The sequence below is a fragment of the Lipotes vexillifer genome, unplaced genomic scaffold (genome assembly GCF_000442215.2).
Source record: "Lipotes vexillifer unplaced genomic scaffold, Lipotes_vexillifer_v1.1 scaffold865, whole genome shotgun sequence".
NCBI lineage: Eukaryota > Metazoa > Chordata > Mammalia > Artiodactyla > Lipotidae > Lipotes > Lipotes vexillifer.
Genome location: NW_006795130.1, coordinates 2513296 through 2538345, shown reverse-complemented (window position 1 = coordinate 2538345; position 25050 = coordinate 2513296). Strand labels below are relative to the sequence as shown.

The 25050-nt window shown below is 37.5% G+C and overlaps 1 protein-coding gene and 1 non-coding gene across 3 annotated transcripts in view; both read left to right on the top strand.

Annotated features, from left to right (window-relative positions):
- VCL (vinculin) overlaps positions 1–25050 on the top strand; it is a 98386-nt gene that overhangs the window by 26013 nt on the left and 47323 nt on the right. For both annotated transcript variants that reach the window (XM_007467504.1, XM_007467503.1), the window contains exon 2: positions 4839–4909. In XM_007467504.1, the coding sequence (XP_007467566.1) occupies positions 4839–4909 (71 nt within the window). The remainder of the gene's footprint in view (positions 1–4838; positions 4910–25050) is intronic.
- On the top strand, positions 19739–19811 carry TRNAE-UUC (transfer RNA glutamic acid (anticodon UUC)). Its single transcript has one exon. It is a non-coding gene; the product is annotated as a tRNA-Glu (tRNA).

The following is a 25050-nucleotide window of genomic DNA, read 5'->3' as shown; positions in this document are numbered from 1 at the left end:
AGGCACGCCAGCCTGTTTTTCTTGTCTAGTCAACCGTGTGCTCAAACACATTTGAGGCTTGGACTGTGCTCTTTTTTGTGCTTGGGCTGTCTGATCCCTCTCTCCTCCATGTGGCAACTGCTGTCGTCTCTCTAGGCCCAGCTCCCTTCTTCTCTGAAGATACCAAGTAGCAAAGGTAAAAATCAAGGTTAATCTAGCAGCCATGTGAATAGTGAATTAGAAGAAGGAAGTCTGGAGGCAGGAAGACCAGTTTTAGGAGACAGTGCAAGTCCCATAGACCTGAGCTGTCCAGTATTGTAGCACATGTGGAATTTAAATTCAAATTAAATGAAAGAAGACAACCTGAAAAGGCTATATACTGTATGATTCTAACTATATGACGTTCAGGAAAAGGCAAAACTATGGAGACAGTAAAAAGATCAGTGGTTTTCAGGGGTTTGGGGTGGAGGAATGAATAGGCAGAGCACAGGATTTTTAGGGCAAAACCCTGTGTCATACCATGATCACGGATACCTGTCATTATACATGTGTCCAAACCCATAGAATGTGCAACACCAAGAGTGGAATGTAATGTAAACTATGAATTTGGGGGTGATTATGATGTGTCAATGGTAGGTTCATCAGCTGTAACAAATGTACCACTCTGGTGGGGGGCATTGAATATGGGGGAGGCTATTGGTATGGGGGCGGGGAGTATATGGGAAATCTCTGTATCTTAATTTTGCTGTAAACCTAAAATGGCTGTTTAAAAAATAGTGTTAATAAAAAAGATTAAAATTAATTAGAATTAAATAAAAGTAATAATTCAGTTCTTCAGTTGCACTAGCCATATTTCAAGTGCTTAGTAGCCACAAGTGGCTAATGGCTACTGTATTGGATAGCACAAATTAAATAGAACATTTCCATCATAACAGAAAGTTCTGTTGGACAGCATTGCCAAAAATCAGTTCTCCAAGTAAAAATGGCATTCATTCTACATAGTCACATTTTATGTGTTATGCCTTAAAAACAGGACCATTCATTGTGTGTAACCTAATTATAGACTGAGTGTATTGAAGATCAAAGTGACTGTGGATACTATCACTGCAGTTATGAATGCAGCTTAGAATAATAAATCAGATTTAGTTCACATCACTTAAATACTTAAAAATAGTTTTAAAATAAGTAGCCCTTGGGCTTCCCTGGTGGCGCAGTGGTTGAGAGTCCACCTTCCGATGCAGGGGACACGGGTTCGTGCTCCGGTCCGGGAAGATCCCACATGCCACGGAGCGGCTGGGCCCGTGAGCCATGGCCACTGAGCCTGCGCGTCTGGAGCCTGTGCTCTGCAATGGGAGACGCCACAACAGTGAGAGGCCCGCGTACCGCAAAAAAAAAAAGTAGCCCTTGAGTATGTTTTTATTGTCTATTTCTGTTTCCTCACCTACCCCCTACCTTTACAAAAGAGACCTAAAATAGTTAAATAGAATTCATTCTTTAGTAATTACCTCTGTTGGGGTCAGAATAGTTGCTATTGAAAAACTGTTTCAGTGGTTTTGCCTGGTTTACTCATGATTGTTTTATCCTTTCATGTTAAATCTTTGGTATACATCAGCCTTTTAGCATTGCTGCTTTTGAAGACATTTTACTTAATTGACCTATGTGTTATTTTAAATTTTTCTTTCTGTCAGTCCACTCCCCAACCCCTACTTCACCCATTCCAAGAGCAAGTCCCATTAGCTCTTCCTCCAAAAGAACTAATTCTCCATGTCCACTTTTGCGTCTTGTTTTAAGTCACTACCATCATTCCCATGGACAACTACAGTAGCTTCCTAACTGGTCACTCTGCTTCTCCTTGCTTGCTAAGATCACTTCTCCTTATAACAGGCAAAATGACCTTTAAAAAAAAAAAATCATGTCAGTCTCTTGTTTAGCACTCCTGCTTCCTGTTGTACTTAGGAAAGATTCCAAACACCTTAACTTGGCCTAAAAGGCTCTTTTGTGATATGACCATTGCCTTCTTACCCAACCTCATCACCACACCTACCCCCCTCACTGAGCTTCAGCCACTCTGGCCTCCTTGAGGCTCTTTAAGTATACCCAAACTTTCCTGCCTTTGGGCCTTTTTCTTGCTTCTCCCTCTTGATTGTTCTTTCCCAGCTCTTGCATGAGTAGTTTCTTTTCAGCTTTAGAATCTCAGCTCCAATGTTACTTCTTTGTCCACTGTTTTTTTTTTTTAATTGGATTGTTTGTTTTATCACTATTGAGTTTAAAAAAAAATTTTTTTTTTTTGCGGTATGCGGACCTCTCACTGTTGTGGCCTCTCCCGTTGTGGAGCACAGGCTCCGGATGCGCAGGCTCAGCAGCCATGGCTCATGGGCCCAGCCGCTCCGCGGCATGTGGGATATTCCCGGACTGGGGCACGAACCCGTGTCCCCTGCATCGGCAGGCGACTCTCAACCACTGTGCCACCAGGGAAGCCCTGTCCACACTTTTTAAAGTAGGCCCCCTCTACTCCTACCCCATACTCTTTATAGCATCATCTTTACTATTACCTGGAATGATTTTGTTTATTTATTTATTTATTTACTTGTGTGCTCTCTCTCTGTCTACTCCCACTGGAATATAACTTCCATGAGGGAAGGAAACTTATTTTTACTCCCGTTCTGTCTAAAGTACCTGGAACAGTGACTGGCACGTGTAGTTGCATTCAATAAATGTTTAATAACACTGAATAACTGAATACTTTTTAAAGGAGATATAAGAGGAACTCTTCCCCACTCGCCTGGCTTGCACACTCTCTCTCTCTTTCTCTCTACCCCTGTCTCTCTTTGGCTCTCTCTATATATGTACACGTGGTGTGTAAAATAAAAGGAATTGCCGTTGCTCTAAGTGTGAATATCCTTCTAGACCCTATGCTTAGTATGAACGAGTGACTGTTGCTGCACTTCATCTTTTCCTTCATGAAGTCATGGTCCACAGCTTTTGAATGGCTGATTTTTGTTAGAAACTATGGTGAACAATACATCTGGAAATATTCTGTCATGTTTTGATCTGAGAAACTCTAGAGAACCAGCTGCTGATTTGAAAGGGTTTTATTATGATACAGAGAGTCCATTGTCCACAAAAGCACGGGCTATTACACAGTGGTATATGTGTCTTGCTTTTTTCTGAGCTATTAACTTGAGAGAAAAAACTTGTATTTATTAACTCATGCCTGACTGGTATTCCCTGAGAATAGTTTATTGTGTTATTTGCTTTAGCTGCTTTACTGTGCATTTAGGAATTTTTTAAACTAGTTTTTCTTCCTTAAACTCAATAAAAGTTAAATGGTTAAATAATAGGATTGAGATACTTTCCATTCTGGGTTTTAAAAATTTCACAGATTTCTGCATTAAAATGTGGTTTATGATTTAATATTCCTAAATAGCTTTATATTGATAAAAGGGTGAATTTCACTATTCCTTATATTAAAGTTTACTTCTTTTAGAGTGCTTTGTAATATATGATATAGTTAAAGAAAAATTGACATCCAAGCCCTACATAGGAATGATTTTAAAGAAAGTGAGTATGTATACCATTTGTGGTATAATAAATACATGTGCACATGCACACAATCCAGTTAGTGTGGCAGTATTTTGATATGTTTTTAAAATTTTTTGCCATTACTTTTGGGGAGGATTTATATAAAATGATAATTAATAAAATTTTTAGGTAGGAAATAATTACACTTAGGTAACCAAGAGTAACATTTTAATGTTACATTTTAAATTACAAAAATTATATATATACATTTTAGAAAATTAGAAAACAGGAAATACAGATACAAATTCACTCAAAATTTTGCAAGCATTAATAAACACATTTTGTTTTATATTCTTTCAGTATTTTGCCTTGTACATAATGAGTTTTGGGTTTGTTGTAATCATAGTGTATTTATTATTTTTTATTCCTCCTTTTAAACGAAGTATAATGTCATAAACATTTTCCCATAGTGCTGAGTCTTTATAACCATTGTTTTAATGGCCCTGTAGTACTAAGTCTAAAGATATATCTTAATTTACTTAACTGTTCCTCATTGTTGGTAAGTTATTTTGAAAATGTTTTTGCTTTTTTAACTAACATGATAGTGAATATTTTTGTAAATATTGTGATTACCACACTTGGTATTATTGCTTGTAGGGTGTATTCTCATAAGTGGAATTCCTAGATAGGACGTTTTTGTCTGTTAACACATACTAGCAAATGATTTTCCAAAGAGAATATACCAGTTTACATTGCTACCAGCAGGGTGTAAAACTATTCCATTGCAACATTTAGCATTATATATTATTTCTTTTTAAGGTGCTCTATGATTAGGGAAAACATCATGTTGATTACTAGTTAAGTTGTGTACTTTCATATGTTTGGTTTCTAGTTTCAGAGTTATGATTGTTTCACGTATTTTTCCAGTTCCAGTAATGTCAATTTTTTTCTGAATAGACATTTTAGCTTACCTAACTGGATTCATGTACTTCATGTACTCTTTCAGGGATGTAGCAGTTTGTCATTAAACATAAATACACACAAACATATATATTCTCAGTGATGAATTTTTTTTTCTCACTGTGCTCAATGATGCCTTCAAATTAATTACTCTGGAACAGGGTTAATACATTATGTTTGCACTCTATATTGTTATCCAAGTGTATTATGGAAGCATATGTGGGAGCAATCTTGATAATTTAAAAAAATCTAGAAATTTTCTTCAAATCTATCATTTTCAATGATAATGTGTAATGTATGTGTTTCAAATATGTTTAAATAATAGTTTTAAAAGTCTGAGAATTTAAATTTGAATTGTGAATCGTTTTTCCCTGTAGGTTGGAAAAGAGACTGTTCAAACCACTGAGGATCAGATTTTGAAGAGAGATATGCCACCAGCATTTATTAAGTAAGTAATTAAAACATTCTTCTATGGCTAAGCAGAATAATCCTCTTGTTAGGAAAGGAAAAATACTGACTATAGGAGCAATTTTTTTTTTTAATATAAAGCTCTGTTTACAGTTGAAATTTTAATTTTTCATTTTTCAGCAGTCAAATTTCCTACTGTTGATTTTATTCATTGGTGTTAGGCATTTTTGACATAATTTTTAATCAAACTATGACTTCTGAATTTTGTTTTTCAGAATGGAAAGGATTCAGAAACATTCTGACCTTAGCATGCATGAGTCTGGATTGTGTACTAAATACCTTTGCTTGGAGATAACAGTGAATACAAACTTAAAAAAAAAATGTGTTTTGTCACGTATTTCAGTAGCGTTTTAAATTTAAGTTATATTTACGTATCACTTAATACTCCTACAAATAATTTCTAGACATTTTGGCCTATCCTATGTAAAGTAAGCAGAGATACTAACTTTTGATTAGTTAAAGCTTCTCAGGTTCTTGATTATGTTGTCTTTGATTAATGACTTTGTTTTCTATGGCAGTCACGTCCTAAGTAAAAGTAAAGCCTGATGCATAAGACAAAAAAAAAAAAAAGTAGATCTACAAGTCAATAAGAAAGAGATAAGTCTATTCAGTTTTAAAAAACAAGGGCAAAGAATTTGAATAGGCACTTCAAAAGAGAGGAAATCCAAATGGCTAGTAAACCTGTGAGAAGGTGCTCTATCTCAGTAGTCATCAGAGAACTGCAAATTGTTCTATTATAAGCTCCTAAATTAAGTCTGATAGTATCAGTTGTTGGTGTGGATGTGGAGCATTTGGGACACTGCTGCTGGGAATGTAAATTGGTGCAGCCACGTTGGGAAACAGTTGGGCATTAGTAAAGTGGAAGATAGGCAATTTCTCTGCCTCCTAGTATGTTCCCTGAAGAAACTTATGCCCATGTACACTAGGATCCATATACAAAAATAATGATATCAACATTGTTCATGATGATACCACTGGTTTATCTACAGTAGAATGGATAAAAATGATCATGGTATAGTTATCAATTGGAATATTAAGCAGTAATAAAAAGGAATGAGAATATTTCATTTTAAAATGGTTAATTTTATGAATTAGAAAAGAAAGAATGAATCTGAAAAATAATTAAGGGAAGTGAATTATAGAGATATATATATGTAGGTAGGTTCCATTTATTTAAAGTTCAAAAACAAATAAACTGTTGTTTAGGGATGCCTATTTATAAGGTAAAAAGATAAAGACGAATAAGGATATAATGAACACAGAAGTCTGCATAGTTGTATCTCCGGGAGGAAGGAAGAGGGCTGTACTCAGGGAGAGGCATGCAGGTGCTTCTAAAGCGGTAATAATGTTCTATTTCTTGATTTAACTGTTCAGTTACGTGAGTGGTTGTTTTATAATCACCCATTATATTATACATATGGTTTGTGCAATTTTCTGTATGTTTGGTATATATCACAATTTAAAATAAAGCAAAAAGTGTTCCTTTTTTTTATCCTCCTTATGGTCTATTATTTTCATTGAACAGATGAGAATTTCACCCATATTGGTATCTTCTTATTTCTAACTTACTTTAGTGGGTGCTTCTACAGAACTATATTTCTGTTAATTCTGCAAAATGTTCATGTGTCAGGAAGTAAGGTACCAGAAGCATCTGTTTTTTGCAGAGTCTGTTTTGTGGGAGTCTCTTTTTAAACTTGCCCTCTTTGGACTTGGTGGCATCCTGGGTTTCTTCCAGCTCTAACCAGTACGAGCCTACTTTATTTATGTGCCATTTCATCAGCATGGTAATATTAAGAGTCCTATGCTGTCAGTTAAACATAGTATAATTAAACTTGCTTTTACTGTACATTAAAAACACAGCTCTAGCTTGTACCCATTTGCTCCTCACCCCCTGGAAGGTACAGAGCATGGGGAGATAGTGTATAGGGAGCTTCAATATCAGGGAAGTATGTATATGTATAGCTGATTCACTTTGTTATAAAGCAGAAACTAACACACCATTGTAAAGCAATTATACTCCAATAAAGATGTTAAAAAAAAATTATCGGGGAAGTTGGACTTGATGACCCTATAAATAGTTCCTTTTAACCCTTCACATTCAGGCCTATGAATATCATTTGACTGGTAAATGAATTTCTTCAGGAAACTCATTTCTGCTTATTCCCAGAAATATACCTTTGAAATATGCTATGTGCTCTCTCACAGGCTTCCTTGGGGACTTAGAAAAATTAAGGAGTACCCTAGTTGTGATGATATTTTCAGAAAAGTGGGTAACTTTAAAACAAAACAAAACTTCATTGATCACCCTTGGTGGTAACTAGGACACCAGCCCCTTACTCCGGTAATGGGAAATTTAAAGAAAAGAGGCATTTGTCCTATCTTTCCAGAGGCTCCTCAAAAAATTAAAAATAGATATATCACTTGATCCAGCAATTCTACTTCTGGGTATTTATTTTATTTTTTTTTTAATTTTTAAATTTTATTTATTTTTATTTTTGGCTGTGTTAGGTCTTTGTTGCTGTGCGTGGGCTTTCTCTAGGTGCAGCAAGCGGGGGCTACTCTTCATTGCGGTGCATGGGCTTTTTGCAGTGGCTTCTCTTGTTGCTGAGCATGGGCTCTAGGCGCGGGGCTTCAGTATTTGTGGCCCTTGGGCTCCATAGTTGTGGCTTGCGGGCTTTAGAGTGCAGGCTCAGTGGTTGTGGCGCACAGGCTTAGTTGCTCTGTGGCGTGTGGGATCCTCCTGAACCAGGGCTTAAACCTATGTCCCCTGCATTGGCAGGTGGATTCTTAACCACTGCACCATGAGGGAAATCCCTGGGTATTTATCTTAAGGAAATAAAATCACTTATCTTGAAAGAAATATCTGCACTCCATGTTGATTGCAGCATTATTTACAATAGTCAAGATATGGAAACAACCTAAGTGTCCATCAATGGGTGAATTGATAAAGGTGTGATATATATATATAATATATTATTCAGCCATAGAAAAGAAGGAAATCCTGCTGTTTGTAACAACATGGATGGACCCTGAGGGCATTATGCTAAGTGAAATAAGTCAGAGAAAGACAAATACTATATGATTTATATGTAGAATATTTAAAATAATGAATTAATAGGTACAGAGAACAGGTGGGTGGTTGCCAGAAGTGGGGAGGTGGGGGGGTGTGCAAGATGGGGAAGGGAGTAAAAAAGTACAAACTTGCAGTTATAAATAAGTCATGAAGATATAATGTACAGCATGGTGAATATAGTTAATAATACTGTATTATATATTTGAAGGTTGCTGAGAGTAGATCTTTTTTGCGGTATGCGGGCCTCTCACTGTCATGGCCCCTCCCGTTGCGGAGCACAGGCTCCGGACGCGCAGGCTCAGGGTCTATGGCTCACGGGCCCAGCCGCTCTGCGGCATGCGGGATCCTCCCGGACCGGGGCATGAACCCGTGTCCCCTGCATCAGCAGGCGGACTCTCGACCACTGCGCCACCAGGGAAGCCCTGCTGAGAGTAGATCTTAAAAGTTCTCATCACAAGAAAAAAAATTGTAGCTATTCTTTCTCTCTTGGGCATACTTTATTTCACAGTAACCTAATAGCTCTAGTTGATGGGGGAAATTCTAACCAATGAAAGTGGAATAAATGACAGAATTAGAAAGTCATGATTATTTAATTTTTAATGAAACCACTGATTTAGGTAAGGATCATTAATGGATATGAAACCATTCAGAGGTTTTAACCTTTATCATGCCATGCAGGGAGAACCCTGGTCACCTTGAGGAGTTAGGGAAAAGTATTGTGTTATGACCAACTGAAATATTTACTGAGCAGTGTTTAAAAAGTACATGACTTAATATGCCACACTCTGAAATGTTACCTGAAAATAGCCTGGAGTACAAAAACAATATGGCTGTTATTATCAAACAAATTTGGGGGACGAATAAGTATTCTGCAGTTTAAAACATGAGGGCTCTTTATGCTTTTCTTTAGAATGCAAAATGAAGCAAAAAATAACTTTACTAGGATGGGGAAGGGACAGAGAGGGAAACAGATGGAAGCAATTAATGACATCCTTGGAACTGTTGAGTAGGACATTGTTTTGGGCTGTTTGGTTGATGTTTGGAAGTTTCCAGGGCATGACAGACTGATGCTTCTGCTGTCTCTCCTTTGACAAGGACTTCTAAATAGTGTCTGCTTTGACAACGCTAAAAAATAAGTTTAAAAATGTATTCTTGGATCAATCTCTACTCCTAGAATGTTAGAATGTCAGGGCTAGAGAAAACAGAAGACTGTTGATCTATAGATGGATTTATACATAAGCAATCTGATGTAGATTCAGAGATTTTTCAGGGAAGGATATGTCATTTTCAGAATTTTTGACATTTTCAGGATTTGGGGGGGGGGCTCTCAAAATCAAATCATAGTCTATTTGTGTGACTGGCAATTAAGGGCATGTTGGAATATTGGAGAATGGTTTAATATCAGTTAAAGATCATACATTTGGGTTGTAACTGTTGATGAGGGACTCCAATGCTTGGGCAATTCCTTACTGTAAAAGTGAGGGCCATTTTAATATAGAACAAGATTTGCATTGTCACCGGAAGGCTTTCTCTTGGGTGGAGCAAAAGTTATCTGATCCCTGACTGCACTGGCAAATAGAGTTTACAATTTGCTAATTTTACCAGATTGCATTAATAGCCACAGTGTTGCACAAGAGGTGTAGGGTTGCGTGATGATTGCCACAGAAACTGCTGTGATCTTTATAGACTTCAGGAGTGCCACGGTCATGCTGTACTGTTAAAATAGTGGTTAGACTCACCCTATAAGAAGCCATTTGTTCCTTTAGAGACTGTCAGCAGGAGATTCAGCTACTGTTCTTTGGGTTTGTACTTTGCATCATCGTCATCAATCATTATCATCAGGCAGCTGCAGCAGCTGTAATAGTTATGTGCGATTTATTAATGGGCTAGACACACTAATTGGTTAATAGAATATTTATTGATTGCTTTCTATGTCTAGCATGCTAAGTGCTACATAGAATAGCAGTTTTTAATCGTTCTTATTATGAATGATCACTTGTAAGATGTATTACAAGTTATTTATTAATAGTAATAAAGTGCCAAAGTTTGCAAATGCTTTATTTAAAAAAAGTAAATTGAGCATATTCAAGATCGCATGTATAATAACATTCCTCTCATTCCCACTCACTAGGTTTTGTTTTTTTCCTTTTAACTTTTATTGAAATATATTCACTGGCTTTTTATTATGCTTTCTTTAGTGCAGGAGAAATTAGTGGAAATATCGCTGTTGCGGCTGGAAATTGTGCCTAATCGCAGGTACACCCAAAGGGGTAGGTCATATATTGAGAGTTTTATTCTTCTGTGTATCATGGAGGCACTAAGGCGAACTGCTGCTACAGAGAGATTTTTAAGAAAGTGCTTTAAGAAATTTCAAATTGAAGAGCTGTAAAACAGACTGACTTTATAATAGGAGAGAAGGAGTGCTATCATTGTAGGTAGGAATAGTGGAAAGAGGCTCGTGTAGGAAGTGGGACTTGGGAGGACAGATGTAGGGAAAAAGGAAAGTACTGGAAGTGGGGACAGGTGTGGGAAGAAAGGAAAATACTCCAGGCGGAATGAGCAGCATGAGTAATTCATGGGGGCTTTGAGGAGAGGAACAGTCATGGTGGGGGTGGTAGGAACTAAGCTTAGGTAGTTGGGTCAGGTGATGAAGCCCTTGAAAGCCAGGCAGAGGAATTTGGAATTGGGTGGTAGGGAAGCTTTGCGCTTCTTGAGCAGTAACTCGAATGACAAGATGAAGATGGTTTTTCAGGAAGAGTCATAGCCAATACAGGATGAGTAATAGGTGCTAGTGAAGGAGAGTAAGCTGTGTGTCAAACTGACCAGATTCATTTCCTGTCAGCAGGGATTTGCTTCAAGCTGATTTCTTAATAGGTAAAAAATGTTTGTGGCAAACTATTTTCTTAGCCTCGGAAAAACTGCTATTGCAGTATACAGTGGAATTTCATTCTTAGTTCTGCAATGGAGCAGAAATGGATAAGGAAGGCAGTTCTTGGCAGGTATCCAGGGGTGTTTAGTATCTGAATGTATCAAAAGGTGTCACTTGTGAGGTGGTCTCGTGGTATGAACTCCTTAAAAAGGGCATAAAGCCCTTTGTCTGTTGGCAGGCAAATAGTTTCATTTTAGAACTGTGAAGTGTTGACACTCTGTCTCAGTGCTGCTCTGAACAGTCTGCTTGAAATCATCAAAACTTGGATTGATTCACCCGTTTCGACTATTTTTGAAACATATTGTAATGTCTAAGCCTATCAAATAAAAGAATGTTCCTAAAATACTTTGTGAAATGGTGTATGTAGTGGCAAACTACATGATTGCCATTAATCATATTTCCTAGGAAATTGCCATGTTTTAACCCTTAAACTTTATTAGTTAAGCACAATTATGGTCTGTATTTGTACAATTTTACCTTGACTGATATTCATGTACAAAGAAGAAATTTGAAAAGGATTTAAACATGCTTACACTTAATTTAGGTTTCTTTTGACTTAAAGTAGTAGTGTCATGTTTTTAGATCATAAGCCCTCATATTTAGCTTTTTTCTTTGCTTTTGATCTTGAACAATCAGAATAATTTGTGATGAAATTTGAATTTTCAAACACTCTTTTTGGTGAAAGTGGCCAGAATATCTTTTTTTTTTTTTTCTTTGCGGTACGCGGGCCTCTCACTGTTGTGGCCTCTCCCGTTGCGGAGCACAGGCTCCGGGCGCGCAGGCTCAGCGGCCATGGCTCACGGGCTCAGCCGCTCCGCGGCATGTGGGATCTTCCCGGACCAGGACACGAACCCGTGTCCCCTGCATCGGCAGGCGGACTCTCAACCACTACGCCACCAGGGAAGCCCCAGAATTTCTTTTTAAAGTATTAAAGTATTAATCTGCCTGCTAATGCAGGGAACATGGGTTCGAGCCCTGGTCTGGGAAGATGCCACATGCCGCGGAGCAACTAGGCCCGTGAGCCACAACTACTGAGCCTGCGTGTCTGGAGCCTGTGCTCCGCAACAAGCGAGGCCGCGATAGTGAGAGGCCCATGCACCGCGATGAAGAGTGGCCCCCGCTTGCCACAACTAGAGAAAGCCCTCGCACAGAAACGAAGACCCAACACAGCCAAAAATAAATAAATAAATAAATAAAATAAAACAAAGTATTAATTCTTTGAGCATACCACTCAATGCACTGTGCTTCTCTGGGGCTAATGTGTGATTCTAATTTTTGTTTTTTATTTTGTTTTTTATTTTTATTTATTTATTTATTTTTTGCGGTACGCGGGCCCTGCATCGGCAGGCAGACTCTCAACCACTGTACCACCAGGGAAGCCCTAATTTTTGTTTTTTAAACTTTGAGTTTTTAGTGATCCTTCCATTGCTACTTTAAGAGAAGATTTTTGTTACTTAACATAGATGACCAAGTAACTATGAGATAATCATTCACATCTGTCAGCTGACTTGTTGCACTTTTGACCTAGAGCAAGCACTCAAACTTTAAATAGCTCACCTTTGAACTTGCCACATTAAACATAGTTGAGTACTACTATTTTTAAGAGACTTTCTCAAGCAAAAGTGATTTAAGTTTTGATTCTTCTCAATAATGAACTCTGGGTATTTTATTAACTTGTGGAAGAGTTTTAAACAACTTGGCAGGGATTTAACCCTTATTTTACTTTGTATACACTTCATGATTAAGAAGTAAGCAAATAATACTTTAAACATGTGATACTTTGGTTTCCATTGTCAACAGAGTGATCAGTCACATGATTGAAGGGAACTCAAGGGGCCGAGGGAACTCACATTTATTGAGTATGTATTATTGGGAGAGGTACTTACATATTTTTATTTTCTCATGTAATTCTGAGAACATCAACTTCAAGGTATTAATACATTCATCTTACAGATAAGAAAACTGAGGTTTGACAAACTTTAACTCACCCAAGTTTGTTCAGCATGTAAGTGGCAGAACATGTTTCCTGTTGGTGGTCTCGTGGCTTCCAAGTCCATGTTCTTTCCATAATCTGACTTCCAAGAAGTCTGGTGGTCCACCCCTCTCTTTCCAGGCACTACTAACTTTATACCACTCGTAGGGGATAACGATTTACAGTTTTCCTGAGTATTTCCAAAGAAGGAACTTTATGGATGTAATTTGTGATGTACTGCAGTGTCTTACACCTCCTTAAGCTATAAAGAAGTTAAATTCATAATATTTTAAAGTTAAAAAGAATCATCGAGATTATTTAATCCAACTACTTTATTTTATAGATGAATTGAGGCCATTGGCTGCCCCAACCCTACCCTGCAAATACAAACAGAAACACTCAAAGTAATTAGACACTAGTATTCCCTTAATGATTACCTTGACTATATAGGTCCAATCTCAAATTAAGAAGTTCTCAAGGTTTAAGTTTTTTTTTTCTCACCTCTATTTAAAATCTTTCTTGTTCTTTCCTTAATAGAAGCAAAAGAGCCTTATAAAAATAGCTCTATTTCTCGAGTACCTTTTATGAGCTGGGTACTTTATACTGTGGTTTTTTTTTGTGTGTGTGTGTGGTACTAGGGCCTCTCACTGTTGTGGCCTCTCCCGTTGCGGAGCACAGGCTCCGGACGCGCAGGCTTAGCGGCCATGGCTCACGGGCCCAGCCGCTCCGCGGCATGTGGGATCTTCCCAGACCTGGGCACAAACCCGTGTCCCCTACATCGGCAGGCGGACTCTCAACCACTGCGCCGCCAGGGAAGCCCTATACTGTGTTTTGTAATGCACCTTGTCTTGCAGATGAGGAAGCTGAGAGTCAGAGAAGCTCACAGTAACTTGTTGAAAGTTACCTAGTACATAAATGGCAGAGGTAAGAGTCAAACCCTAAACTATCTGACACCAGGCTTGTACTCAATCCAGTATGCTAAGACTCTTTCTCACCCTTCCTTGTAAGAATCTCCTCTCATAATGTAATAGTTATTGTGAGGCTTAAATGAGTGAGATAATGTATGTGAAAGTACCTGAAAAAAAAAGATATTTGGTGAGAATTAGCTTTCTTCTTGAGCTTCTCAATCTTTTTTTCTCAGTCATTTTCTCAAAATAAACTCAGTTACTTTTTAAGCTTTTTCATAGAAAAATTTCCTCTCATTTATTGTCTCCTGTAGTAAGACCTTGTTAAAAAAAAATCTGATTGCTTGTTTTCATTTAATACTTTTTCTGTATCTGTTGAGATAATCATGCAGTTTTTATCCTTTCCTCTATAAGATGGTCTCTGGTCTACTCCATAAGTATCAACTTTTCTGATGGTGAACTGTCTATGCATTTCTTTCTTTCTTTTTTTCTTTTTCGGCCACATTGCCCAGCTTGCAGGATCTTAGTTCCCCGACCAGGGATCGAACCCTGGGCCCCGGCAGTCAAAGCGTCGAGTTCCCCCATCTATGCATTTCTAGGATAAACCCTATGTAGTAGTGATTTAGAAAAGAAAATACAATGCTAAATTCAACTTTAATATTCTAAAAAGATTTTGCTTCTTTGTTCATGAGAGGTCTTGATCTATAATTTTCTTATTTTGTTTCTTATTCTATTATCAAGGTTATTTTAGTTTCACAAAATAAGATTTCTAGTCTTTGAAACATTTTATATAAGAAAAGGATTGTCCTTGAAAGTTGGGCAAAACTTGCATCTAAAACTTTCTTGGGTCTGGTGTCCTTTAGAGGAAGAAATTTGATTACTCTTTCAGATTCCTTTTATTATCTAATTCAGGTTTTAAATTCATTTTGAGTCAACTTTGATAATCTGATACTTTTCTAAGAAATTATGCATTTCCTCTAACCTTTTTTGTTCAGTATTATCTATTTCTGCCTTTTTTTTTCTTATCACTCTTATGGGAGATTTATGTTTTATTAGTTTTTTCCCCAAAGATCTATTTCATTAAATTCTGTTCTTAGGTTCATTATTTATTTTGTTAAGTTTATTATTTGAATATCTTATTTTCAATATTTCTATCTTTATGTTTAGTATTTCTTGTTTTAAAATAAATATAATATTTTGGGCTCTCAATTTTGCTCTGATTACAAGTTTAGAAACAGCTGTATAGGTACTTTAATAGTTGTTCAGCCCTAAATACTTTGTAATTTTGGTGTGAATTCCTCTTACCCATGTACATTATTTAGTAGTACATTTAAAGATTCTTTTTACTACAGGCATATTTCAGAGATGTTGTGTGTTCAGTTCCAGATTACCATAATATTCGCAATAAAACAAGTCACATGAATTTTTTGGTTTCCCAGTGCATATAAAAGTTTTTTATACTACACTGTAACCTGTTAAGTGTGCAATAGCATGTGTCTAAAAAAATGATGTACACACCTTAATTTAAAAATATTTTATTGCTAAAGAATGCCAAAACAATTACAGTAATAACATCACAGATCACTATGACAAATATCATAACAATGAAATATTTTTAAATATTGTGAGAATTACCAAAATGTGACACAGAGACATGAAGTGAGCAAATGATGTTGGGAAAACGATGCCTGTAGTCTTGCTCAACACAGGGGCCACAAACCTTCTAATTTGTAAAAAACACAGTATCTGCTAAGTGCAGTGAAGTGAAGTGCAATAAAATGGGGTATGCTTATATCTTTTAATTGTTATATTTCTAATTTAATTGCTTTGTGCCCAGAAGTCTTGGTTGGTATGTGATCAATTCTTCGAAATTATTCTGTGACATAATAAGTGGTCAGTGTTGGTAAGTGTACCGTGTGTGCTTAAAAAGAAAGTGTATTCTCTTCTGCTTGGGTATAGGGTTCTCTTTTTATCAATTAGGTCAACATATAAGTATTATTGATCAGACTTTTATAGTCTTGCTATAAATCATAAACTGTTTATGATTGAGGTCTGTTGAAATCTATAATAATTGTAGATTTGTCAGTTTTCCTCATAATTGTCAGTTTTAACTTTATATATTTCAAAGCAATATTATAAGTGGTTACAGCTTATGATTCTCTTGGATCCTAAATTCTGTTAATTATTTTGTTATTATCTTTTTTTAGGATGATTGTTGACTTTTTAGGATGCTGTTTAGCCTACTGTTGACTTTTATCTCCAGATTTTGTTCTTTTTTTTTTTTTTAAACCACATCCTAGTTTTTGTCAGTTTTCCTCATAAGTAAAAATATTCTCTCATTGTGTGTCTATTCCACTTCACTTTGTGTTTAGGTATTTACACCTCTAGCTCATTCATTACATTCTGCTGTAGAACAGTGATTATCAACTTTTTTCAGCATAAGGACCTTCAAATAATAATGATGAGACTCTTTATTATTAGTTGATTAAGAATGTATAAGAATAAAAGTCACAATGAATTTGTAATGTTTTAAAATAGATTTTTATTTTATTCATCATGACAGCATCAACATACATTTGAAAACTACTAGTATCTGTAAGACGCACTTGCTTATATGTTTATCTGTTTCTGCTGTAACCACAGCATGAGTTGGAGGAAGGACCAGAGGAGGTGATAGACCTGTAGGTAGCAGAGTTCTTGATCGAACCTTGCAGGATCAGAATCTCTTCTCCCTTCACAGATGCTAGATTTGAACAAGGGGTGAAAGAAGGTGGGGAGAAAGACTAGGACTAGTCATTCAGGCTTTAAAGGATTCAAAGGTTGTGACTCATAAGCTGCCAGCAAGACTTGAGGAGGATGTAGCTTGGGCAGCAGTGACACTTCGAACCTTCCCATCCCCGACATGCTGCTTCCCTTTCAGTTGTCTCTGGGCTCTGGCAGAATCCTGTTTTGTTTGAAGGGAAGTTGAAACTGGCTACATACCCTCCTAATCTCATCTGAAATAAAAGAATTTAGTGAGCCTTTGATGTTTATGTGTGTTTTAGCTTTGTTATCTCAATGTACATGTTCTAGCAAAAAGAGTGTGATGTTGCTCTTAAAGGGTTTTGAATGTTTTCAGTATGACTCATTGTGGTTTTTAATTTTAGTTTTGGGTGTACACATGCAGTGTCCGGTACTGTCACTGAGTTAGGTCAGGGAAAGGAATAATTTGTGGATGAGGCCTGTAGGATCTTTAAATCTAGGAGCACAGGGTTGGAACAGCATGTTATAGTGTTACCACACAGTATACACAAGGGTGAGTTGGTGCTGGGCACTTGCTACTTGAACTAGATTAAAGTTTGTCATTGTACTCAGTGTTCCTAACTCCCTCCTAAAAACTGTAACTGCTTGTAGCCTTCACTCAGGTTTCTGAATGACTAATGGCCAAGACTCCTTGACCTTTCTCAAAATGGCAGTGCCAGGAGCAAAGCGTATTGGCTGGTACTGGGAAGCCACGGAATGACTCTGCTTTTTGCTATTTTAAAGTAAAATTAGTGCCAAATGGCTAGTATATAAAAGAATACTTTATTTTCACACATCTCCCTGAGTCTTTTGAAATCTTTACATATATTATTATCAGTTTTAAAATCATATGTATATGCACAAAAAGATACGAGGATGGAATGAGTTGATTATAGAGGACATACTTCCTATTTGAATGATACTAGAAAGACTGCATTATCAGTTTTGCTAATACCTGGAATTTCATTAGAGCTTATTCTTCAGGTTAACAGTTTAAATGCTTGAATACATAGCGAAGGGAGAATCTTTGAGTCATCAGCAGTTATTTTTACTGATCTGCGGTTAGGTTCTAAATGTGGGAAAGCAGAGTGTTTGAGGGCCTGCCCCTTACCTCCAACCCCTGGCCTCTCACCCAGGCCTTATATTTATGAAGGGCCTGGACTTCAATATTTTCTTCAAATCGTATATGTAGTCATAGAGGAAGAGAGGGATTCTTAAAAGAAGATGTTTATCACGCAATTAAAATTATTCAATGTAAAGACTTAAAATATACCACCATGTTTATGACCCTGTTTTGGCATTTCTTCGTTTTTAAATATGATGGGCTTCTCAAACTTGAGATAATTATTCCAGGGCCAGCCTGGTTGGAAATGGACATGCTGGGTGCCATGGCCACAGTGGCGGAAAGCCTCACCCACCAGCTGACTGTGTTCTTTCTTCCTGCCACCTGTTTCCTTCTTATCTACCAAGTGTTGTCTGTGCTTTTTGTGATTGGATATGCTTGTGGTCTGACCAGCTCTCTCTCTTGAAAGGACAGGTCCCAAGATGTAAACACCTGCTTCCTTGGATGTGCTCCAGGGTAATCTGACTTCCATGATGTCAGATTTTCAGGTGTTCTGCTCCATAGCACTGCAGTCTTTAGTAAGCAGAATGCATTTTTTGTGATAGTGTTTATAATCTAAATGGCTATACTGCCTAAGGTCAGGTTTTATTAAAACAGTGAATTTGGTTTGGGGTAGTTTCCACCCCGCCCTCCAACATGTTTTTTGGGGGTGGGGTGAAAGTTTAACTTGTTGAATGTTTTAGAGAGCTTTTTGATTTAAAGTTATACAGCAGTATATGTCTAAATAGGCCCATCAGACTCTCTCCTTTAAGGAGGCATACCTTGTTTCATTGCACTTAACTTTATTGTGCTTTGCAGATACTGCATTTTTCACAAATTGAAGGTTTGTAGGAACCCTACACTGTTAGGTGATGGTTAGCATTTTTTAGCAATAAAGTATTTTAAAATTAAGGTATATGCATTGTTTTTCTTAGGCGTAATGCTATTGTATGCTTAATAGACTACAGTGGAGTGTAAACATAACTTTTATATATTTACAGTAGAGTGTAAACATAACTTTTATATGCATAACATTTATAGACTACAGTGGAGTGTAGACATAACTTTTATATGTGTTTATATGCACACAAAACATTTGTGTGTCTCATTTTATTGTGATACTTGCTTTATTTCTGTGGGCTGGAACCAAACCCTCAGTATCTCCAAGGTCTGCCTGTATTATTTTGTCCAAAGCTGTCTCTCTCCCTTCCTCATCTAAATCAGTGAGCTGGGCTATGATAACTGATTTTTTTTTTTGTGTGTGTGGTATGCGGGCCTCTCACTGTTGTGGCTTCTCCCGTTGCGGAGCACAGGCTCCGGACGCGCCGGCCCAGCGGCCATGGCTCACGGGCCCAGCCGCTCCATGGCACGTGGGATCTTCCCAGACCAGGGCACGAACCCGTGCCCCCAGGCGGACTCTCAACCACTGCGCCACCAGGGAAGCCCAGGGAAGCCCATGATAACTGATTTTGACAGAAGCCGATTGAGATTGTTTGGCTTCAGGGTGAGGAAGTTACCTGTCCTTTGTGATAGTGAACTGCCCTCCCTAGTCAAACCAGGTCTATTGCAAATGCATGTTATTGTTCACAGAAAGGACTCTCGACTGTGTGTGTGCATGCGTGTGTTCGTGAGTGTGTGTGTGTGTGTGATGTGTGCGTGTGTGTGTGTGTGTGTGTGTGTGTGTGTGTCTGTCTGTCTGAGAGAGAGAGAGAGAGAGAGAGAGAGAGAGAGAGAGAGAGGAGAGGAGAGAGGTGGGGGGAGTGGAGAGAATGTTATTCCATTGGAAAAACAACTCAGAGATGCTGTGAGGAGAATCATCATTATAAGTAGTACTGAACTTCTTGAGGGCAGAAGCAGTGTCGTCTTCACCTTCTCTATCACAACTGTCCTAATCTCTTAGGTAAAAATGACTACTTCCACTTTTGTGTCCCCTCGGCATGTGCTGGGCATACTTTTAAATACTAATTTGTATTTGTTTATATGTATGTCTTGTCCTACCAAGGTGGTAACCCCTTAAAAGTAGGGACTTAAAAAAAGTCTAGGGAGTTCCCTGGTGGTCCAGTGGTTAGGACTCGGCACTTTCACTGCTGTGGGCCTGGGTTCAATCCCTGGTCGGGGAACTAAGATCCCGCAAGCCGCACAGTGTGCCCACCCCCACCCCCCACAAATCTAGTTCTAGGACTTGTGTAGCATGTAGTAGGTCTTCAGTATGTTAAATGAACAAATATATGAAAGAATTAAACTAAAGGAATTTAAGATTCTCACTTCTGGATGCAGTCTAGAAGAACCTTTAAAAATGTCTTGTGGCAGTGAATCTTTATAATCTCTAGATCTATATTCCTTTTATTTTTCTTAAATAAAAAATTCAGCATAAGTTAAAGCGTCTTGATTAGTGATAATTGAAATCACATGGAACTGAGTAGTTTGGAACCTTTCCATTTCTTAAATTGTGTGGGTTTATATCATGTAGTAATTCTGTGAAGAATGGATTAGAGGGTTATGAGTGGGTCCTGTGAGGCTGTCATTGGTCCATTGATCTAAAGCATAAGAGCTTCCTATTAATTTAGGTTGAAGACTCAGAGGCAGAGAGAAGCCTTAAAATGTGCTAGCTGATTGATTTAAAGTAGCTAAATCAATATTATTAGTATATAGTCAAGATTTATAATTACTTAGGAAATGGACCTTATCCCTACTGTCATCCTCTAAAATGCTTTTTAAAAATTCAGATTTGTATTAAAAAGTAGAAGATCACTTTAAGAAGCCAGGCAGCTTGAATGTTTAAATAAAATCTCATTTTCCACAGACAAGACAGACTCTTTCCTGTTTCTGCCTACTGGTTAGTCATGGTGGGATTTGTTTGGCTTTATGAATGCCATTAAATTTTAATGTACAGATTGGATGTCTCATTGTAGGTAAAAGGAAAGGGTGTAGTGTCTGTTTTGGCCCTATCATTTTACCACACAAGGGAACCATTAGTGGAGCATCAAATTGATTCCTGTAAAGCTTTTCCATTTCATCTTTTTTTTTTTCTTGTTTCCTTTCTCCATGATGGTTATTCCTTTCATTTATTTTTTGCTTTTTCCAAATTTGAAACACTTGTGCAGTAACTGTATCCTTTCAAATAGGTGTAGTGTGTTGCACTCTGTGGTGCTTATGTTTGTTTGCTATAATTTCATCAAGGTTCATGTTACCTGGAAATAAAATTAAGTTTGTGACCTTTTAAAGTTAATGATTTCTATGGCCAGATGGTTTCATGATCTCCTGTACTTGGTGAAAATCCATTCATTCATTCAATAAATGTTTATTGAGCATTTATTATGTGTCAGGGATTCTACTCTGTGAATATAGGATATACAGGGTCCTTGACCTTGCTAAACTTACACTCTTGTGGGAGATAGCGAAAACAAAACTGGGAGGGTTTATGTCTCATGGGAGCACATAAGAAAGGTACTTATAGATTTATAGGATGGTTTCATGAAGGAACAGTCATTTAAAAATGGCACCTAAAAGAATAAGTAGGGGTTAGTCAAGCAAAAGAGGGGAGAGAGAGAGACAGAGAGAGAGAGAGAGAGAGAGAGAGGGGTTTCAGCTAGAGGGAATGGCTGTAAAAAAATACCTTGAAGCAGGAGGCCAGTGCTCTTCAACTAGTGGTCTTCAATAAGTGGCTGACATCCCTAAAAGACTTTCGAAACACTTGAATATTTTTGAATACCTTAATATTTTAAAGTTTTCATTTAAATATTTTTAAATCATAAGTTTAGTTGCAAAGCATGTGTTTTCTGCCCTGTTGTATGTTATATACACATCTTAAATATGTTTCCCTGTAAATTTAGCTCATTTAATTTGTGGAAAACATCTGCCACAGTCATTGGCAAAACCAGTTCTCATTGTCTAACTAGTCAGCCGAATCAGATTTACTTTTTATTAACTTTATGTTTTAAAAAAGTTCTTGCTTTAGTCAGTCAGTTATCTTTTAAAGATTTAAATAATAAGAAAAAATGTGTTATATATTGATGCACATATTTACCATTTTGTGCTCTTCATTTGTTTCTGTAAATCCAAACTTCTATCTGGTATAATTTTCTTTCTTCCTGAATGACTTCCTTTAACCTTCCTTATAGCTCAGATCTGCTGGGTGATGAATTCTCTTAACCTTTACATAGCTGAAAAGTCTTTATTTTGCCTTAATTTTTGAAATATTTTCTTCGGGTCTACTCAAAGTTCTTCAGTACTTTGCTCTACTGTTCTCTGGGTTGCATTGTTTCCAGTGAGAAGTCTGTTGTTACTCTTATCTTTGTTCCTCTGTAATATAAAGTGTCTCATTTTTCTCTGGCTGCTTTTATATTTTCTCTTTATTATTGGTTTTAAGCAACTTCATTATGATGTACCTTGTTGTAATTCCCTTGATATTTTTTGTGCTTGGGTTTTATTGAGCTTTTTGGACTTGGGGCTTTATAGTTTTAATTAAGTTTATAAAAATTGTGGCCATTATTTCTTCAAATATTTTTTTCTGTCCCCTTTTCTGTCCTTTGGGGACTTCAATTGCACACATATTAGGCTGCTTGGAGCTGTGCCACAGCTCACTGATGCTCTGTTCATTTTCTTTTAAGTTTTGTTTTCCCCCATTTTAGGTAATTTTCATTGTTAGCACTTCAGTTTCAATAATCTTTTTCATGCAGTATCTCATCTGCTAGTAATCTATCCAGTGTATTTTTGTATCTCTAGTTGTTCTATTTCTGTATTTTTTATATCTTTCATTTATCTATTCAGTCTTTCCTTTAGCTTTTGAACATATAGAATACTGTTTTAGGAACTATTTTAATGTTCTTGTCTACTAATTCTGTCCTCTGTGTCATTTCTGGGTTGGTTTTGAATGATTGTTTTTTCCTCTTTGTTATGGGTGGTATTTTTATGCCTTTTTGTATGCCTGGTAAATTTCAGTTGGATGCCAGTGTCATATTACTCTTGTAACAAACACAATACAAATGTTTTATCTTACAATTATGGAGGTCTGAAGCCCAGGATGAGTTAGCAGAGTTGTGTTCCTTCTGGAGATTCTAGGAATGGATCCACTTCTTTGCCTTTTCCAGCCACTAGAAGCTGTCCGATTCCTTGGCTTATAGCCCGCATCACTCCAACCTCTGCTTCTGTTACATCTCTTTCTGGTTCTGTTGTCAAATTATAGTGAGGTAATACCTTCAATGTGCTGATAAAATAACTGTCAACCAGTATTCTGTACTACTGAAGTAATCTTTGAAGGATGAGGACAAAGCAGGCATTTTCAAACAAACCAAAATGGATACATTTTGTCACCAGCAGACTCTTACTAGAGGAAATGTTAAAGAATGCCCTTCAGACAACAGCCAGATGATTCCAGGTATAAGGCCTGAGATACAAGAGGGAATGATTAGCCAACATATTGGACAGTTTGTTGGTAAATATAAACAAACTTTGACTTATACAATAATGTAATGCCTAACAAGATTTAAAAGTTGAAAATAAAAGATACAGGGCTTCCCTGGTGGCACAGTGGTTGGGAGTCCATCTGCCGATGTAGGGGACGTGGGTTCGTGCCCTGGTCCAGGAAGATCCCACATGCTGCAAAGCGGCTGGTCCCGTGAGCCATGGCCGCCGAGCCTGCGCGTCCGGAGCCTGTGCTCCGCAACGGGAGAGGCCACAACAGTGAGAGGCCCGCGTACCGGAAAAAAAAAAAAAAGATACAGCATTTTGTACCTGAAAACAATAACATAAACATGAAACAAAACTTGAAAACAATAGCATAAAGGTTAGGAAAGGGGTGATTGGGAATTAAGTATGTTAAGATCATTCTGTTCTTTGGGAAGGAAGTAAAATTATTGACTAATTTTATTTATTTATTTTTAAAGTTAATTAATTTATTTTTGGCTGCGTTGGGTCTTTGTTGCTGTGCATGGGCTTTCTCTACTTGCGGCAAGGGGACACTACTCTTCGTTGCGGTGTGTGGGCTTCTCATTGTGGTGGCTTCTCTTGTTGTGGAACACAGGCTCTAGGCATGTGGGATTCAGTAGTTGTGGCACACCAGCTCTAGAGCGTAGGCTCAGTAGTCATGGTGCATGGGCTTAGTTGCTCCACGGCATGTGGGATCTTCCCAGACCAGGGCTCAAACCTGTGTCCCCTGCATTGGCAGGCAGGGTCTTAACCACTGTGCCACCAGCGAAGTCCTTATTGACTCATTTTAGATTGTTACCATGCGAAAGTATGCATGCTAAACTATTTACTGAGCCACAAAAGTAATAAAACAAAGTATATGACCTATAAAATAGTAAAGGGAATAAGAAAAATATAGAAAAAGACTCTCAATCCGCCCCCCCAAATATATCAATAATAATAAATTTAAATGAGCTAAGTTATTAAGTTAAAAGTTGCTAACCTGGATTAAAACTGTGTACTTATATGTATTTATGTAGTTATAAAGACACATCTAAAATATAAAGATACTGAGAATTAGAAAGTTATATACCAGTCAAATAAAATAGTCAAAGAAAGCTGGTTTACAATATTAGCAACAAACATTACTGGAGATATAGAGAGGTATCACATAATGCTAAATAGGTTCAGATTACAAGAAAGATATAATAATTGTAAATTTATATGTACCTAATAAGTTAGCCTCAATATATAAAAAACAAAAACAGAGCTGCAAGGGGGTATGGACAAATCTGTTGTTATGGTGCGAGATTTTATCACTCAGTAATTGATAAAACAGACCAAAAAAATCAGCAAGGATATAGAAGATTTCAACAGCACAATTAACAAGCTTGAGCTGATGGAATATGTGAAATATTTCACCTAAAAATTAGAGCAAACTCATTCTTTTCAAGCACACAAAATTATACCCTTTAAAATTACTAATTGTATATTATATAACTTTCACCTCAAACTATATTGAAATCAATTTTGGTCTATCATATTGGTAAAGATACATTAAGTCTGATTATACATTGAGTTGTTGAATCTGTGAGGAAACAGATCCACTGTGTCATCCACTGTGGTGGGAGTGTAAATTGATAACTTCTGTGGATGGCAATATGGCAACGTTTGTCAAAATTATTAATGTCCATACCTATGACTCAGCAGTTCCATTTCTAGATAGTATCCTACAGATATACACAAAAATGATATTTATTGGGCTTCCCTGGTGGCACAGTGGTTGGGAGTCCGCCTGCCGATGCAGGGGACATGGGTTCGTGCCCTGGTCTGGGAAGATCCCACATGCTGTGGAGTGGCTAGGCCCGTGAGCCACGGCCGCTGAGCCTGCGCGTCCGGAGCCTGTGCTCCGCAACGGGAGAGGCCACAACAGAGAGAGGCCCGCGTACCGCA